The 16,862-nt window shown below is 43.3% G+C and overlaps 1 protein-coding gene across 2 annotated transcripts in view; it reads right to left on the bottom strand.

Moving 5' to 3' along the window:
• Positions 1–1,976: 1,976 nt before the first annotated feature.
• The window catches only part of LOC106605682 (basal cell adhesion molecule), an 83,614-nt gene continuing 68,728 nt past the window's right edge, over positions 1,977–16,862 (bottom strand). The window contains exons 6-17 of one of the 2 annotated variants that reach the window (XM_014201572.2): positions 15,748–15,930; positions 15,290–15,411; positions 14,954–15,101; positions 14,683–14,798; positions 13,684–13,825; positions 12,229–12,353; positions 11,903–12,044; positions 11,670–11,705; positions 11,075–11,095; positions 10,397–10,538; positions 10,002–10,098; positions 1,977–4,547 (exon numbers count right to left, since the gene is read on the bottom strand). In XM_014201572.2, coding sequence (XP_014057047.1) covers positions 4,545–4,547; positions 10,002–10,098; positions 10,397–10,538; positions 11,075–11,095; positions 11,670–11,705; positions 11,903–12,044; positions 12,229–12,353; positions 13,684–13,825; positions 14,683–14,798; positions 14,954–15,101; positions 15,290–15,411; positions 15,748–15,930 — 1,277 coding nt within the window. In that variant the 3' untranslated portion in view covers positions 1,977–4,544. The remainder of the gene's footprint in view (positions 4,548–10,001; positions 10,099–10,396; positions 10,539–11,074; positions 11,096–11,669; positions 11,706–11,902; positions 12,045–12,228; positions 12,354–13,683; positions 13,826–14,682; positions 14,799–14,953; positions 15,102–15,289; positions 15,412–15,747; positions 15,931–16,862) is intronic. The other variant, XM_014201573.2, reaches the window with a different exon arrangement.

Raw genomic sequence — 16,862 nt, 5'->3', positions numbered from 1 at the left:
CACGTATACACACCAACAGAAAATACACCACTACTGACACGTATACACACCAACAGAAAACACACCACTACTGACACGTATACACACCAACAGAAAACACACACCACTACTGACACGTGTACACACCAACAGAAAACACACACCACTACTGACACGTGTACACACCAACAGAAAACACACACCACTACTGACACGTATACACACCAACAGAAAACACACACCACTACTGACACGTATACACACCAACAGAAAACACACACCACTACTGACACGTATACACACCAACAGAAAACACACCACTACTGACACGTATACACACCAACAGAAACACACACCACTACTGACACGTATACACACCAACAGAAACACACACCACTACTGACACGTATACACACCAACAGAAAACACACACCACTACTGACACGTATACACACCAACAGAAAACACACACCACTACTGACACGTATACACACCAACAGAAAACACACACCACTACTGACACGTATACACACCAACAGAAAACACACCACTACTGACACGTATACACACCAACAGAAAATACACCACTACTGACACGTATACACACCAACAGAAAACACACCACTACTGACACGTATACACACCAACAGAAAACACACCACTACTGACACGTATACACACCAACAGAAAACACACCACTACTGACACGTATACACACCAACAGAAAACACACCACTACTGACACGTATACACACCAACAGAAAACACACCACTACTGACACGTGTACACACCAACAGAAAACACACACACACTCAAAATCAGATCACACAGGATATGAAACCTTGGAGGTGAAGGAGATACGAGAAAATTTACTGCCCTTCATTTCATTATTTTTATTTGTTTCTCCCTTCCCTTCCTCCTCTTCTCCCTCCCTCCATCTCTCTTTATTTATTGAACTCAGCTATTTGCAACAGAGTAGACAGCAGACTCAATGCTAATTTATGACATCCTTAAACAAGACAGCTTCTTTATCCATTGGATGGCCAATCACTCTTCTCCTTCATTTCCTCTCATGACAGTTCCTGATTCTTCTGTCGATTTCCATAACTTCTCCCTCCATCTATCCCTCCCTCATCCATAACCTTCTCTGTCCCGTTCTCTCTCTCCTCCATCCCCTTCACCCTCCTTCTGTCTCTCTATCATTCTATATATCCCTAGTCATCTCCGTCTTTAGTTTGCTCTGGCAGTGGTGTCTCAGCACAGTGTGTATGTGTGTGTGTGTGTGTGTGTGTGTGTGTGTGTGTGAGTGTTTGTGTGGACTGGCTGTTAGCCAACCGTTACTGAGACGCTGTAGCGGCTAGGCTATGAGCTAGGGACAGTGGCTGTCATTTCTCAATAGGCTGATGGTAAATGGCTAAATCAGATTAGCGCCACTGTAGCTAAACTCAGTCCGTATTAGAGCCTTAGGGCCAGGGTAGGCATGGTTACACAGATGATACACAATAACATTGGTGACAATACTGAAGCAAAAAGCACTAGAGGTGGACACACACACTGTAAACCAAAGTAAATAGAAAAAAAGCTAATTCAATTTGATGATTGGCTCACACACACACACACACACACACACACACACACACACACACACACACACACACACACACACACACACACACACACACACACACACACACACACACACACACACACACACACACACACACACACACACACATTTTAGAGCCTCATCTCAGTCCTTCCCCCCTCATTCTCTCAATGTTCTAAACGCAAATCCTTCCCATTCTGCAGGTCAGTGTAATTTCCTAATGGATGCTTGGCAGATGGAAGAAGGGACAACATCCCTGCTGATAGAACCAGAAGCCCACAGTACAACGGCAACCTGCCAGAGCTCACAGAATCCAGCCGAGTCGGCCTATACCTCTACACTAACAGTGAACACACACAGAGACCCACAGAAATGAAACACACACACAGATTGTGGGAGTGTGGTTGTTTTTTCTTGGGTTTTCAGTTGTTATAAATTCTACACAGTTCAATAAGAAGACACAAGAACACAGTACAGAGCTCACAACAGAACATTGTACCACCAAATATACAGTATACCAGGAAGAGAAAAAAGCACTCACATATGTATAACAAGACAAGAATCCTAATTCAAACCTTTCTCTTTTCTCTCAGAACCAGCGGACAAGCCACAGAACAACACAAGCCACAACTCAGTAGTTCTGAAGTACAACAATCCCCCTTTTCTTTAAAGAAAAGAACACACTTTTTTATATATCACTTTATATTTTTTGGACAAATAAAACCAAGCGTTCCAAAGTTGAAGGTATGCACCTGTTGGTCTCCCCCTAACTTCACAGTAGTCAGAACAGTCATTAAGTTATGTAAATATAGATTTCTTAAATCAGTAGACATATAAACACCATATGAAAAAACAAATGATTCCTAGAAAAAGCGATAGTGGTTATAGTGACCTGTTCACAAGGCAATTTTTTCCAGTGTATACCTATGATAGAGGACACTGCAACCAGCTATCATATATCTTTGTGCTGCCAATACAGGTAGTATCAAAAAGCGTGTGAGGCAGAGAGAGACAGACACCAAATGCGCACCAAAACATTGGAACACTCCCACTAGGACACTCAATAACTCTTCAACTTATTTTGGTAAAACAATTAACATCACATATACCCTCTCCCCTCCTACCTCATCCCCACACTCTACCCCCTCTTGCCTCCCTCCCACACTCTATCCCCTCTCGCCTCCCTCTCTCCCCTCCCACCTCACCCCTACACTCTACCCCCTCTCCCCTCCCCTGCAACCTCATCCCCACACTCTACACCCTCCCACCTCATCCCCACACTCTACACCCTCCCACCTCACCCCCACACTCTACCCCCTCTCACCTCCCCTGTTCCCCTCCCTCTCTCCCTCATCAAGCTGTGACTAACCTGTGTCTGTGACGTTCGTAGGTGAATCTGTGCTCACTGTGTTGCTAACCCATCCAGCCTGCAAAGCCAATCTGTGCTGAAGGAAATGCTAGTGCAGCTGGCAGAGATTTCAGATTGTCAACGGAGGACAAAAACGTTCCCCATTTTGCCAGATTACTCCAATTTTCCAGAGATAGGGGATAATAATTGGGTGAGCTGAGCGTAACAGGGAGTGTTGTGTTTCTTAAAATGGCTTTGCTCAGAGAAGGACAGTAGGCTATGAAATATGGCGAGAGCTGTAGCAGGGTCAGGACTCTAACGACACAGTAAACACACATAGATTCATTCAGATTCACCTCACGTATACAGTAAGCCTCCATTTGATTGACAGGTTATACAGTATTCCGTTTGCAGAGACAGAGCAACAAAAAGAAGAAAACAAATGACCTGATACATAATATACATTTCATCAACATTTTTAAACTAATTTGTACACTGAATAGCTTGTCATTTTTGTTGCTTTTTGGTTTGAGAAAAAATACATTTACACAGGAAGGGATCAGGAAGTTAGAAATTGTCTCTGCTGTTGCTAAGGTAACAGCTGAAATGAATTTGAATAAATGAATAAACATTCTAGATTTGAAATGAAAAACTAAACAATGAATTGATACACAGGGACTAGAGTCTTCTATTTCATGTCATCCTGTAAAGAGAGGACTCTGGCCAGGACCAAAGCAAACAGGGAGATAGGGGTAAGTTCCTCCTTAGAACAGTCTAGAATTATATACAGTACTATAGGCTCTTATCAGAAGGCCGGAGTGGATTTATGTTGGAATGACTTTTGACTTGTATAAGTGGGCCTGGCTTGCCCTGTTTGACCAAAAAGGCTTGTCAGAAAGTACATCTGAAGTATTGTGCCTAATATGCTGCTGGTCATCGTCTTGGGCATAGAATATGATCCTTAAGTTTGATGTAACAGTAGGCACAGTCAATCTCTATGTTACGGGATAGAATTCAGAGTGACACAATAGGGATGAATAGAGTAAGATGACAGTTTGTGTTTTTCCCATGTCCACCAGAATGGGGTAGATGCAGATTCCACACAGAATAGATACATCCAGTTCTACACTGACTGAACGAAGAACAAAGCACAGCTCAGATACACAATGCAATATAGCACACACAAACTCACACACACACACACACACACACACACACTCCTGCAACACACAGTGACTTAATGGCATTTTCGGTTTGGATTGGGGTAGAAAAGAGTTACTGTGGCTAGAGTCACGTTGGACACGTTTACTGTACAGCTCTATTCTACACGCTCAACCAAGAGTTGTGATTGGTGGACAGGGATAATGCTCTGATAATGTCATGATGAAGTCAGTTGATGTCCAGTGATGTATTAGGTCTCATGTTTAAATACCCCCCCCCCACACAGGTTCCCCCCATCCCTACAAAAACACCCTCCCATTCCACCGTCTTTTCTCCCTCAGTCCGATTTCTCCCTCTATCAAAAATAAAACAAGCCCTGCTGTCGTTTTTTTTATCCATCCCTTCATCCTTCGCTCTCTGTCTTCTTGTGTCAAATTCTCCTCTGTTCCTCACTGTGGAAGACAACACAAAGCACCTGTAAATCCTTTGAGTCAATACAACATCATGTGATATTATATAAGTCAGGGATCATCAACTAGATTCAACCACTGGCTGATTTTTTATTGAGTGCGGAACGTAATTACAAATCATTTGTAGACTGCTTATTGACCTCAAGAAGCCCAAACAGATATAATGTTTGACTAAAACATAATCACTTCAAACCTTCCATACATTTGTATACAATCACGTGTCTCTCTATTATGCATGGGAAATACTTGGGAACAGACTTCTTCAATAAAAATGACTTGGAGCTGATTTCCTGGTGTTTTTCCAGTCTTTTTTGCCGCCCCCTCAAAAATAAAATATACAGTTGAAGTCGGAAGTTTACATACACCTTTGCCAAATACATTTAAACTCAGTTTTTCACAATTCCTGACATTTAATCCTAGTACAAATTCCCTGTCTTAGGTCAGTTAGGATCACCACTTTATTTTAAGAATGTGAAATGTCAGAATAATAGTAGAGAGAATGATTTATTTCAGGTTTGATTTCTTTCATCACATTCCCAGTGGGTCAGAAGTTTACATACACTCAATTAGTATTTGGTAGCATTGCCTTTAAAATTCTTTAACTTGGGTCAAACGTTTCAGGTAGCCTTCCACAATAAGTTGGGTGAATTTTGGCCCATTCCTCCTGACAGAGCTGGTGTAACTGAGTCAGGTTGGTCGGCCTCCTCGCTCGCTCACAGTTTTTCAGTTCTGCCCACAAATGTTCTATAGGATTGAGGTCAGGGCTTTGTGATGGCCACTCCAATAGACTTTTTTGTCCTTAAACCATTTTGCCACAACTTTGGAAGTATGCTTGGGGTCATTGTCCATTTGGAAGACCCATTTTTTTATTTTTTATTTCTTATTTCACCTTTATTTAACCAGGTAGGCAAGTTGAGAACAAGTTCTCCTTTACAATTGTGACCTGGCCAAGATAAAGCAACAGCAGTTTGACACATACAACAACACAGAGTTACACATGGAGTAAAACAAACATACAGTCAATAATACAGTAGAAAAATAAGTCTATATACAATGTGAGCAAATGAGGTGAGATAAGGGAGGTAAAGGCAAAAAAAGGCCATGGTGGCGAAGTACATACAATATAGCAAGTAAAACACTGGAATGATAGATTTGCAGTGGAAGAAAGTGCAAAGTAGAAATACAAATAATGAGGTGCAAAGGCACAAAAATAAATAAATAAATAAATAAATACAGCAGGGGAAGAGGTAGTTGTTTGGGCTAAATTATAGATGGGCTATGTACAGGTGCAGTAATCTGTGAGCTGCTCGGACAGCTGGTGCTTACAGCTAGTGAGGGAGATAAGCGTTTCCAGTTTCAGAGATTTTTGTAGTTTGTTCTAGTGATTGGCAGCAGAGAACTGGAAGGAGAGGCGGCCGAAGGAGGAATTGGCTTTGGGGGTGACCAGTGAGATATACCTGCTGGAGCGCGTGCTACAGGTGGGTGCTGCTATGGTGACCATCGAGCTGAGATAAGGGGGGACTTTACCTAGCAGGGTCTTGTAGATGACCTGGAGCCAGTGGGTTTGGCGACGAGAATGAAGCGAGGGCCAGCCAACGAGAGCAAACAGGTCGCAGTGGTGGGTAGTATATGGGGCTTTGCAAGCTTTAACTTCCTGACTGATGTCTTGAGATGTTTCTTTAATATATCCACATCATTTTCCATCCTCATGATGCCATCTATTTTGTGAAGTGCACCAGTCCCTCCTGCAACAAAGCACCCCCACAACATGATGCTGCCACCCCCGTGCTTCACGGTTGGGATGGTGTTCTTTGGCTTTGCAAGCCTCCCCCTTTTTCCTCCAAACATAACAATGGTCATTATGGCCAAACAGTTCTATTTGTTTCATCAGACCAGAAGTCATTTCTCAAAAAAGTACGATCTTTGTTCCCATGTGCAGTTGCAATCCGTAGTCTGGCTTTTTTATGGCGGTTTATGAGCAGTGGCTTCATCCTTGCTGAGCGGCCTTTCAGGTGATGTCGATATAGGACTCGTTTTACTGTGGATATAGATACTTTTGTACCTGTTTCCTCAAGCATCTCCACAAGGTCCTTTGCTGTTGTTCTGGGATTGATTTGTACTTTTCGCACCAAAGTACGTTAATCTCTAGGAGACAGAACACGTCTCCTTCCTGAGCAGTATGACGGCTGCGTGGTCCCATGGTGTTTATACTTGCATACTATTGTTTGTACAGATGAACGTGGTACCTTCAGGCGTTTGGAAATTGCTCCCAAGGATGAACCAGACTTGTGGAGGTCTACAATTTATTTTCTGAGGTCTTGGCTGATTTATTTTGATTTTCCCATGATGTCAAGCAAAGAGGCACTGAGTTTGAAGGTAGGCCTTGAAATACATCCACAGGTACACCTCCAATTGACTCAAATTATGTCAATTAGCCTATCAGAAGCTTTTAAAGCCATGATATCATTTTCTGGAATTTTCCAAGCTGTTTAAAGGCACAGTCAACTTAGTGTATGTAAACTTCTGACTCACTGGAATTGTGATACAGTGAATTATAAATTAAATAATCTGTCTGTAAACAATTGTTGGAAAAATTACTTGTGTCATGTCCAAAGTAGATGTCCTAACCGACTAGCCAAAACTATAGTTTGTTAACAAGAAATTTGTGGTGTGGTTGGAAATCGAGTTTTAATGACTCCAACCTAAGTATATTTAAACTTCCGACTTCAACTGTATATACAGTACCAGTCAAAAGTTTGGACACAAATACTCATTCAAGGGTTTTTCTTTATTTGTACTATTTTCTACATTGTAGAATAATAGTGAAGACATCAAAACTATGAAATAACAGACATGGAATTATGTAGAAACCAAAAAAAAGTGTTAAACAAATCAAAATATATTTTATATTTGAGATTCTTCAAAGTAGCCACCGTTTGCCTTGACAGCTTTGCACACTCTTCGCATTCTCTCAACCAGCTTCATGAGGTAGTCACCTGGAATGCCGTTCAATTAACAGGTGTGCCTTGTTAAAAGCTAATTTGTGGAATTTCTTTACTTCTTAATGTGTTTGAGCCAATCAGTTGTGTTGTCACATGGAAGGGGTGGTACACAGAAGATAGCCCTATTTGGTAAAAGACCAAGTCCATATTATGGCAAGAACAGTTCAAATAGGCAAAGAGAAATGACAGCAAATCAATACTTTAAGATATGAAGGTCAGTCAATGCTGAAAATGTCAAGAACTTTTATTTTTTTCTTCAAGTGCAGACGAAAAAACATCAAGCACTATGATGAAACTGGCTCTCATGAGGACCACCACAGGAAAGGAAGACCCAGAGTTACCAGAACCCAGATAAGTTCATTAGAGTTAACTGCACCTCAGATTGCAGCCCAAATAAATGCTTCACAGAGTTCAAGTAACAGACACATCAACTGTTCAGAGGAGACTACGTGAATCAGGACTTCATGGTCAAATTACTGCAAAGAAACCACTACTAAAGGACACTACTAAGAAGAAGAGACTTGCTTGGGACAAGAAACACGAGCAATGGAGATTAGACCGGTGGAAATCTGTCCAAATATTAGATTTTTGGTTCCAACTGCCGTGTCTTTGTGAGACGCAGAGTAGGTGAACGGATGATCTCCACATGTGTGGTTCCCACCGTGAAGCATGGAGGAGAAGGTGTGATGGTGCTTTGTTGGTGACATTGTCTGTGATTTATTTAGAATTCAAGGCACACTTAACCAGCATGGCTACCACAGCATTCTGCAGCTATACGCCATCCAATCTGGTTTGCACTTAGTGGGACTATCATTTGTTTTTCAACAGGACAATGACGCAAAACACACCTCCAGGCTGTGTAAAGGCATTTTTACCAAGAAGGAAAGTAATGTTGTGCTGCATCAGATGACCTGGCCTCCACAATCACCCAACCTCAAACCAATTGAGATGGTTTGGGATGAGTTGGACTGCAGAGTGAAGGAAAAGCAGCCAACAAGTGCTCCGCATATGTGGGAACTCCTTCAAGACTGTTGGAAAAGCATTCCAGGTGAAGCTGGTTGAGAGAATGCCAAGAGTGTGCAAAGCTGTCATCAAGGCAAAGGGTGGCTACTTTGAAGAATCTAAAATCTAAAATATATTTTGATTTGTTTAACACTTTTTTGCTTACTACATGATTCCATATGTGTTATTTCATAGTTTTTGTGTCTTCACTATTATTCTACAATGTAGAAAACAGTAAAAATAAAGAAAAACCCTTGAATGAGTAGGTGTGTCCAAACTTTTGACTGGTACTGGGGAACCCTGATATAAGTCATTACGCAGTTCATTTTTATACTGGTTATTCCTATGAAGAATGGTTGTCTATAACTGAGGTCATATTCATGATGACACTGTAGCTGTAATGATTCCAGCCAAACCCAGATGCTATTCTAGGCCAATGCTTTGGTTTCCTGATCTCCTCTCCTCATGAATAGCTATTGGGTGATTCCTCATGAAACTAGAACAAAACTAAACTTTTCACAACATTTCATTCATAGAAGGGTCATTTGGAGGAATGATTGTTGCCATATATTTGACATTTGTATCTGAAAGCATAATTGAGAAATAACTCATTAAATGTATAATATTTTCAACATCTTGGCCTTACCAACGCCTCCTTTAAGACTCCATAATGTTTCATCTGTAGGATCTACAAAGCTAAAGTTGGTGTCATATAAAGCTTTACTGCTTGCTCTGTAATATGAGTGGTATTTTGATTTCAATAACACATTTCTTACATAACTGTATGAATATTGAAAAATCGAAACATATATTTATGAAACAAACATATATTTATATATTTATGAATATTGAATATTGTATGAATATTGAAAAATCCAAACATATATATATTTTTTTAGATTTGGCCATTTTTCAATATATCGTTGAACATAATAGAATCTACGGCATATCAAAGTTCTAGAGTGGGATCTCTGTTACTTTTAGAGTTGTGATATTTGTATATTTCAACATTCATGTTTAGATTTTTGTATATGAATAAATTAATGTAAGAATATTGTTATTGAAATCAAAATACTACTCATATTACAGAGCAAGCAGTAAAGCTTTATATGACACCAACTTTAGCTTTGTAGATCCTACAGATGAAACATTAGGGAGTCTTAATTAAAGGAGGCCTGGGTGAGGTCAAAATGTTGCAAATATTCCAACTTCAATTAATTATGTCTCAATTATGCATTAAGATACAAATGTCAAATATACAGTATGTCAGTAATCCTTCCTCCTAAGGACACTTTATGGATTTCATTTTTGTGAAAATTGTTTTGTTCTAGTTTAGTGAGGAATCACCCTATTCTGATGTAAGAACTGTGCATATAAACCAATCCCCTCTTCTCCTACCACTACCGTCCTGCCAGTGACCCTGCCCTCTGACCTGCTGTGCTGCTGGCTTGTTCAGGAGGCCAGCTTCTTCATTGGCCTTTTCTGTCTTCATCTCCACCACAATGTCATTATTCACATCCCCACTTGCCCTGCAGGAGAAACACACAGAGGAGGCAGAGAGAAAGAGAGGAGAGAGCGAGATAGCATAGCGAGGGAGAGAGAGAGATAGGTTGATAGAAGGAGAGAACATGAACAGACAGACGGAGAGAGAAAAGGTAGAGGGTAAGCAGAGGGAGGTAAAATACAGTAAAGAGAACAGGGAGTCTGTACGCCAATGATCACAATGCCTTTCTTTAGAAACAGTTTCAACACCCCTCCTCCCATCCCCTCCCCTCTCCTCAGCTCTCCCCTCCCTCCCTCCCCCCTAACCTCCCTCCTGTTACTCACACTTCCTTATTGTCCTTCTTGCTGCAGGGCAGCTTGCCCTTCTTGTTGAGGAAGTAGAGGAGTGCCACCAGCAGCAGCAGCATTAGGACACACACCACCACGGCTATCACCACGCCACTGGAGCCACCCTGCTGCTTATCAGCTAGGGGCACGGCGAGATGGAGGGAGAGATGAAGGCATGGGGGAGAGGTGGAGAAGGGAGAGGTTGGATGGAAAGTGAAGTTAGAGGGGATGGATGGGGTGAGGTGAGAGGAGAAAGAGGTAGGGAGGAGGGATGGGAGAAGGAGTAGGTGGGAGGTGAGGAGGGATAAGGGGGAGAAGGGTTGAAGAGGGAGGGACAGCGATGGAGGCAGGAGAGGGGATGTGTAGGGGTGGGTAATGGAAGAGGTGAGGGGGTGGAGGGGAGGAAATGGGATGGGTGAGGTTGGGAGGAGAACAATGGATGGGTGAAGGGCAGAGGAGGAGAGGTGGAAACGGGGAAAGGGGAGGTTTGTTCAGCTTTGATTGAGATGACAATAGTGTGGTGGGGCTAAGAGGGGGGTCTACACACACACACACACACACACACACACACACACACACACACACACACACACACTTTCACAAACACACCTTTTCTCTCTCTGTATCACATACACATAGTGTAACTCACATACACACAGAGGTATTTGTACAGACCTGTTTTAAGCACATGGTTCCCTTTGAGCAGCATTTTGAAAGAAAGACAGTTCCTCAGACCCACTGCATAGCAAAGCAACAACACACGCCGCACCACTATGTGCACCCACTAACAAACAACAACACACATACTTGTGTACAAACACAGCCACCACAAAATACACGCGCACACACTAGGGTAGAAACACACACACATTCTAGAGCTACAGCTACTCACAAGCCCACAGCAACTGAAAAGCACAGCACAGGGAGGAAGAGTGAAAGAGAAGAACACAGTGGGAAAAATAAGTGACAAAGACACGCCAAGAAAAGAAAAGAAGAGAGTGGAAGAGGATAGAATAGAATATCATCCTTTATTACCCCCCCAGGGGAGAGAAAAGTCGCAGCATCCACAAAATATAGGACAGACATCATACAAAGATGACAAACAAAACACAATATACAATATCCACAGTGTTCAGTAGTAATAGAGAAATATACAATGTACAGTAGAGTAGAGTGCTGGGAGGAAGGGTGAAGTACTACAGGCTATATACAACACAGAGTCCTGACAGCAGGGAGGAAAGGAGGAGGGAGAAGACGGATAAGTGTCTACCTCTGCCTGCATCATTGGCTGCGTTGGGATCGACGGCTGCAGGGAGAAGAGAGGAGAGGAACAGGGTTAGACTACAGTTTACTGTTACACCACAATGGAGGAGAGGGACAGAGAAAGAGAGAAAGAGAGAGAGAGAGAGAGAGAGAGAGAGAGAGAGAGAGAGAGAGAGAGAGCGAAAGCAAGAAAAAAACTGAGTGATAAGAAAGTTAAGAGAAGTGGAGGGCCATACTGACCTTGTTTGATGGTGACTTTGAAGGCCTGAGAGGCTGCTCCGTGGTCGTTACTGGCCTCGCAGGTGACCCCGTCCTTCAGGACCGCAGCACTGGCCTCCAGCATTACCATACTGACCACCTTGTTACCCTTCACCAACACCGACTGGGAGAGGAGGGGTGAGAGAGAGGGGGGAGGGAGGGGGAGAGAGAGATGGGTTAAGAGAATGCAATAAATTAGAGGAGTTGTTCTGAGAGCTCATAACATAACTCCATGAAGCTTTGTCAACACACACATTTGTACACACACACACACCCGCACGCACACACACACACACAAGCACACTCACCTCCTTTCCTGAGGGTATCCAGGTGAACTGTGGGGCAGGATGTCCGTGAGCAGAGCAGGACAGAGTCACCATGTCTCCCTCCTTCTCCACCATTCCATCAACAGCTGCATCAATCTCAGGTTTACCTAGAGAGAGGGAGGGAGAGAGGAGAGGGGGGGGTAAAGAGACAGGGACGGAGAGTAGTAGAGGAAGAGGGGGAGGAGAGAGGGAGGAGGGAGATAGGTAGAGAGAGGGAGGAGGGAGAGAGGTAGAGAGAGGGAGGGGTGGGAGAGAGGTAGAGGTAAAGGGAGAGACGAGAGAGGGAGGAGGGCAAGAGGTAGAGAGAAGGGGGGAGGGAGAGAGACAGAGGTAAAGAGACAAGGAGGGAGAGTGGCAGAAGTAGAGGGGGAGGAGAGAGGGAGGAGGGACAGAGGTAGAGAGAGAGGGAGGGGGTGGGAGAAATGTAGAGGTAAAGGGAAAGAAGAGAGAGGGAGGAGGGAGAGGTAGAGAGAAGGGGGATAGAGGAGGGTAGGGAGGTGCAGAGAGATATAGATTGGGAAGAAAGTGGAAGAGAGGAAAAAGAGAGGGATGATACAGAGAGAAAAAGGAGGGAAAGAATGGCAGGAAATAAAATAACGATTAAAATCCATCACAGGAAGAGATATACTGTTCCATCACCACTTCCTTTACTCCATCTGAGTCTTATGATATACTGTTCCATCACCACTTCCTTTACTCCATCTGAGTCTTATGATATACTGTTCCATCACCACTTCCTTTACTCCATCTGAGTCTTATGATATACTGTTCCATCACCACTTACTTTACTCCATCTGAGTCTTATGATATACTGTTCCATCACCACTTCCTTTACTCCATCTGAGTCTTATGATATACTGTTCCATCACCACTTCCTTTACTCCATCTGAGTCTTATGATATACTGTTCCATCACCACTTCCTTTACTCCATCTGAGTCTTATGATATACTGTACCATCACCACTTCCTTTACTCCATCTGAGTCTTATGATATACTGTACCATCACCACTTCCTTTACTCCATCTGAGTCTTATGATATACTGTTCCATCACCACTTCCTTTACTCCATCTGAGTCTTATGATATACTGTACCATCACCACTTCCTTTACTCCATCTGAGTCTTATGATATACTGTACCATCACCACTTCCTTTACTCCATCTGAGTCTTATGATATACTGTACCATCACCACTTCCTTTACTCCATCTGAGTCTTATGATATACTGTACCATCACCACTTCCTTTACTCCATCTGAGTCTTATGATATACTGTTCCATCACCACTTCCTTTACTCCATCTGAGTCTTATCTATCTATACATTAAGAAGCCCTGTAGTCCTATCTGAGCAATCTCAGAACCACCACAGGGTCACTAGCACATGGTCATGTGTGTAGGTGTGTGTGTGTGTTTGTGTGTGGCTGTGCTTCTGTGTACCTGAGACAGTGAGATTGACGCTGGCCTTGGAGGTGAGCCCAAGCACAGAGGGCACTGCGCCCACACAGGAGTACTCGCCAGCTTCAGCGAATGTCACTGACTTCAGAGACAAGACACCAGTCTGGGACAGCACCGTGGAGCCCTGTTGAACACACACAGGTTTGAGATTAGGGGACAGTTGGACACACACACACTCAATTTCTTTATCTCTTGTTCGTCCATGCCCTCTCTGGTTTCTCACAAAAACTCAGTCCTGCTCAGTACAACCACATTCCTTACCCAGTAACACGTTCACAACAAACAACAGCCAGATCAGAGGTGGACTGGTAGTAACACAGGGAGGAAGCAGAGAGAGGTGGACTGGTAGTAACACAGAGAGGAAGCAGAGAGAGGTGGACTGGTAGTAACACAGAGAGGAAGCAGGGAGAGGTGGACTGGTAGTAATACAGGAAGGAAGCAGAGAGAGGTGGACTGGTAGTAACACAGGAAGGAAGCAGAGAGAGGTGGACTGGTAGTAACACAGGGAGGAAGCATAGAGAGATGGACTGGTAGTAACACAGGAAGGAAGCAGGGAGAGGTGGACTGGTAGTAACACAGGAAGGAAGCAGAGAGAGGTGGACTGGTAGTAACACAGGGAGGAAGCAGGGAGAGGTGGACTGGTAGTAACACAGGGAGGAAGCAGAGAGAGGTGGACTGGTAGTAACACAGGGAGGAAGCAGAGAGAGGTGGACTGGTAGTAAAACAGGGAGGAAGCAGAGAGAGGTGGACTGGTAGTAACACAGGGAGGAAGCAGGGAGAGGTGGACTGGTAGTAAAACAGGGAGGAAGCAGAGAGAGGTGGACTGGTAGTAACACAGGGAGGAAGCAGAGAGAGGTGGACTGGTAGTAACACAGGGAGGAAGCAGAGAGAGGTGGACTGGTAGTAACACAGGAAGGAAGCAGAGAGAGGTGGACTGGTAGTAACACAGGGAGGAAGCAGGGAGAGGTGGACTGGACTTGCCTTCTTCCACTGGACGGTGTGTGAGTCTGAGGCCTTGGTCTTACACTGCAGCTCCACCATGTCTCCCGTCATGGTCGACAATGGACCGGCAGGCCTCACACTCATTGGGTCAATGTCTGAGAGCCAGAGAAAAGAGGGATACAAAGAAAGAGGGGGAGGAGGGAGTGAGAAAGAGGGTGGTGAAGAGAGAGAGAATCCTTTAAAATTGATTATGTTCTGGGATCAAAAGCGTACCACCTCGGGGGAGACAAGAGGATGGATGGATACTCACAGTGGACAGAGATAGTGAGTTCTCTATTAAGATCAGCCTCCAGGTTATCAAAGTCGGTGGCCATACATTTGTACACCCCGGCATCCGAACGCTTGACGGACTTCAGAGTCAAATGTCCCCCTGCAACTCCTTCCATAATGTTTATCCCCTGAGCATGAGAGAGAGCAAGAAAGAGGGAGCGAGAGAGGGGTGGAGAGAGGGGGGGATTGAAAGAGCGAGAGAGATTATTCAATGATTTAAGAGATGAACAGGTTGGACTATGGCAGTACTGTAGGGTTTGTGTATAGCTGCACTGCTGTTTGGCCTGAAATGCAGTAAATGTGTGCTGATCCTTACATCCTTGGTGAACTCAATCTCAGGCTGAGGGTTTCCGTCTGTCTTACATATCATCTTCACCTCGTCACCCTCTCTGATTGGCTCAGTGTTCACCAGGACAAAGGTCGCTGTCTCAGAGGGATCTGGATAAGAGGGAGGGAGGGAAAGAGAGAGAGAGAGAGAGAGAGAGAGAGAGAGAGAGAGAGAGAGAGAGAGAGAGAGAGAGAGAGAGAGAGAGAGAGAGAGAGAGAGAGAAAGAGAGAGAGAGGGGGGCAGAGGGAGAGGGAGAGTTCAAAAGGGTGATGAATGACAGGCTGATCTCAGGACTGCAGTTTCTGACAACAATAATAGGATGATGGACAGAGAGCACAGAGAGAAAAACAAAGAGTAGGGCAGACAGAGAGACAGAAAAAGAGAGAGTAGGAGGGAGAAAGAATGAGAGAGAGTCAAGAGACAGATACAGACAGACAGCCACTCACAGTTGAGGGTGAGAGAGAAGGTGTCAGAGTCGATCTGTTTGATCACGTCGTTGGGCATGCTGTACTCCACGGTGCAGTGGAACATGCTGTCCTTGTCAGCCTTCTGGGGCTGCATCATCAGGGTGCTGGTGATGGTGAACAGACCTGATGCTTCCTTTACCACTGACGGCACCATGTACACCTCTGGAGGGGGAGAGAAAGGTAGAACAGAAGGGGTTGACTGGAATGAGACAGAATTTATTCCCGAGATATGCAGTTGTCAGGTATTGACTTGATTTTATGTTTGATGCTTCTGCCTGAACAATGTAGTAGTAAATCAAATCAAAACTCTAATCAGATGTTATTGGTCACATAAACATGTTTTGCAGATGTTATCGCGGGTGTAGCGAAATGTTTGTGTTCCTAGCTCCAACAGTGAATTAATATCTAACAATACACACAAATGTAAAAAGTGGAAGAATAGAATATACGACGGTATGTATAGACATTATGAACAGTATATGGATAGAATATGTAATATGTCTGTAGAATACTAGAATAAAGTATATACACATGAAGTGGGTAAAATAGTATGTAAACATTATTATGAAGTGGGTAAAATAGTATGCAATCATTATTATGAAGTAGGTAAAATAGTATGTAAACATTATTATGAAGTGGGTAAAATAGTATGTAAACATTATTATGAAGTGGGTAAAATAGTATGTAAACATTATTATGAAGTGGGTAAAATATTATGTAAACATTATTATGAAGTGGGTAAAATATTATGTAAACATTATTATGAAGTGGGTAAAATAGTATGTAAACATTATTATGAAGTGAGAAAAATATTATGTAAACATTATTATGAAGTGGGTAAAATAGTATGTAAACATTATTATGAAGTGGGTAAAATAGTATGTAAACATTATTATGAAGTAGGTAAAATAGTATATAAACGTTATTATGCAGTTGTCACGACTTCCGCCGAAGTCGGTTCCTCTCCTTGTTTGGGCGGCGTTCGGCGGTCGACGTCACCGGTCTTCTAGCCATCGCCAATCCACCTTTCATTTTCCATTTGTTTTGTCTTGTTTTCCCACTCACCTGGTTTACATTCCCTCATTACTTGTCGT

The sequence above is a fragment of the Salmo salar genome, chromosome ssa05 (genome assembly GCF_905237065.1).
Source record: "Salmo salar chromosome ssa05, Ssal_v3.1, whole genome shotgun sequence".
Taxonomy (NCBI): domain Eukaryota; kingdom Metazoa; phylum Chordata; class Actinopteri; order Salmoniformes; family Salmonidae; genus Salmo; species Salmo salar.
The sequence above is the reverse complement of the archived record's forward strand: the minus strand, read 5'-3'. Positions and strand labels throughout refer to the sequence as shown.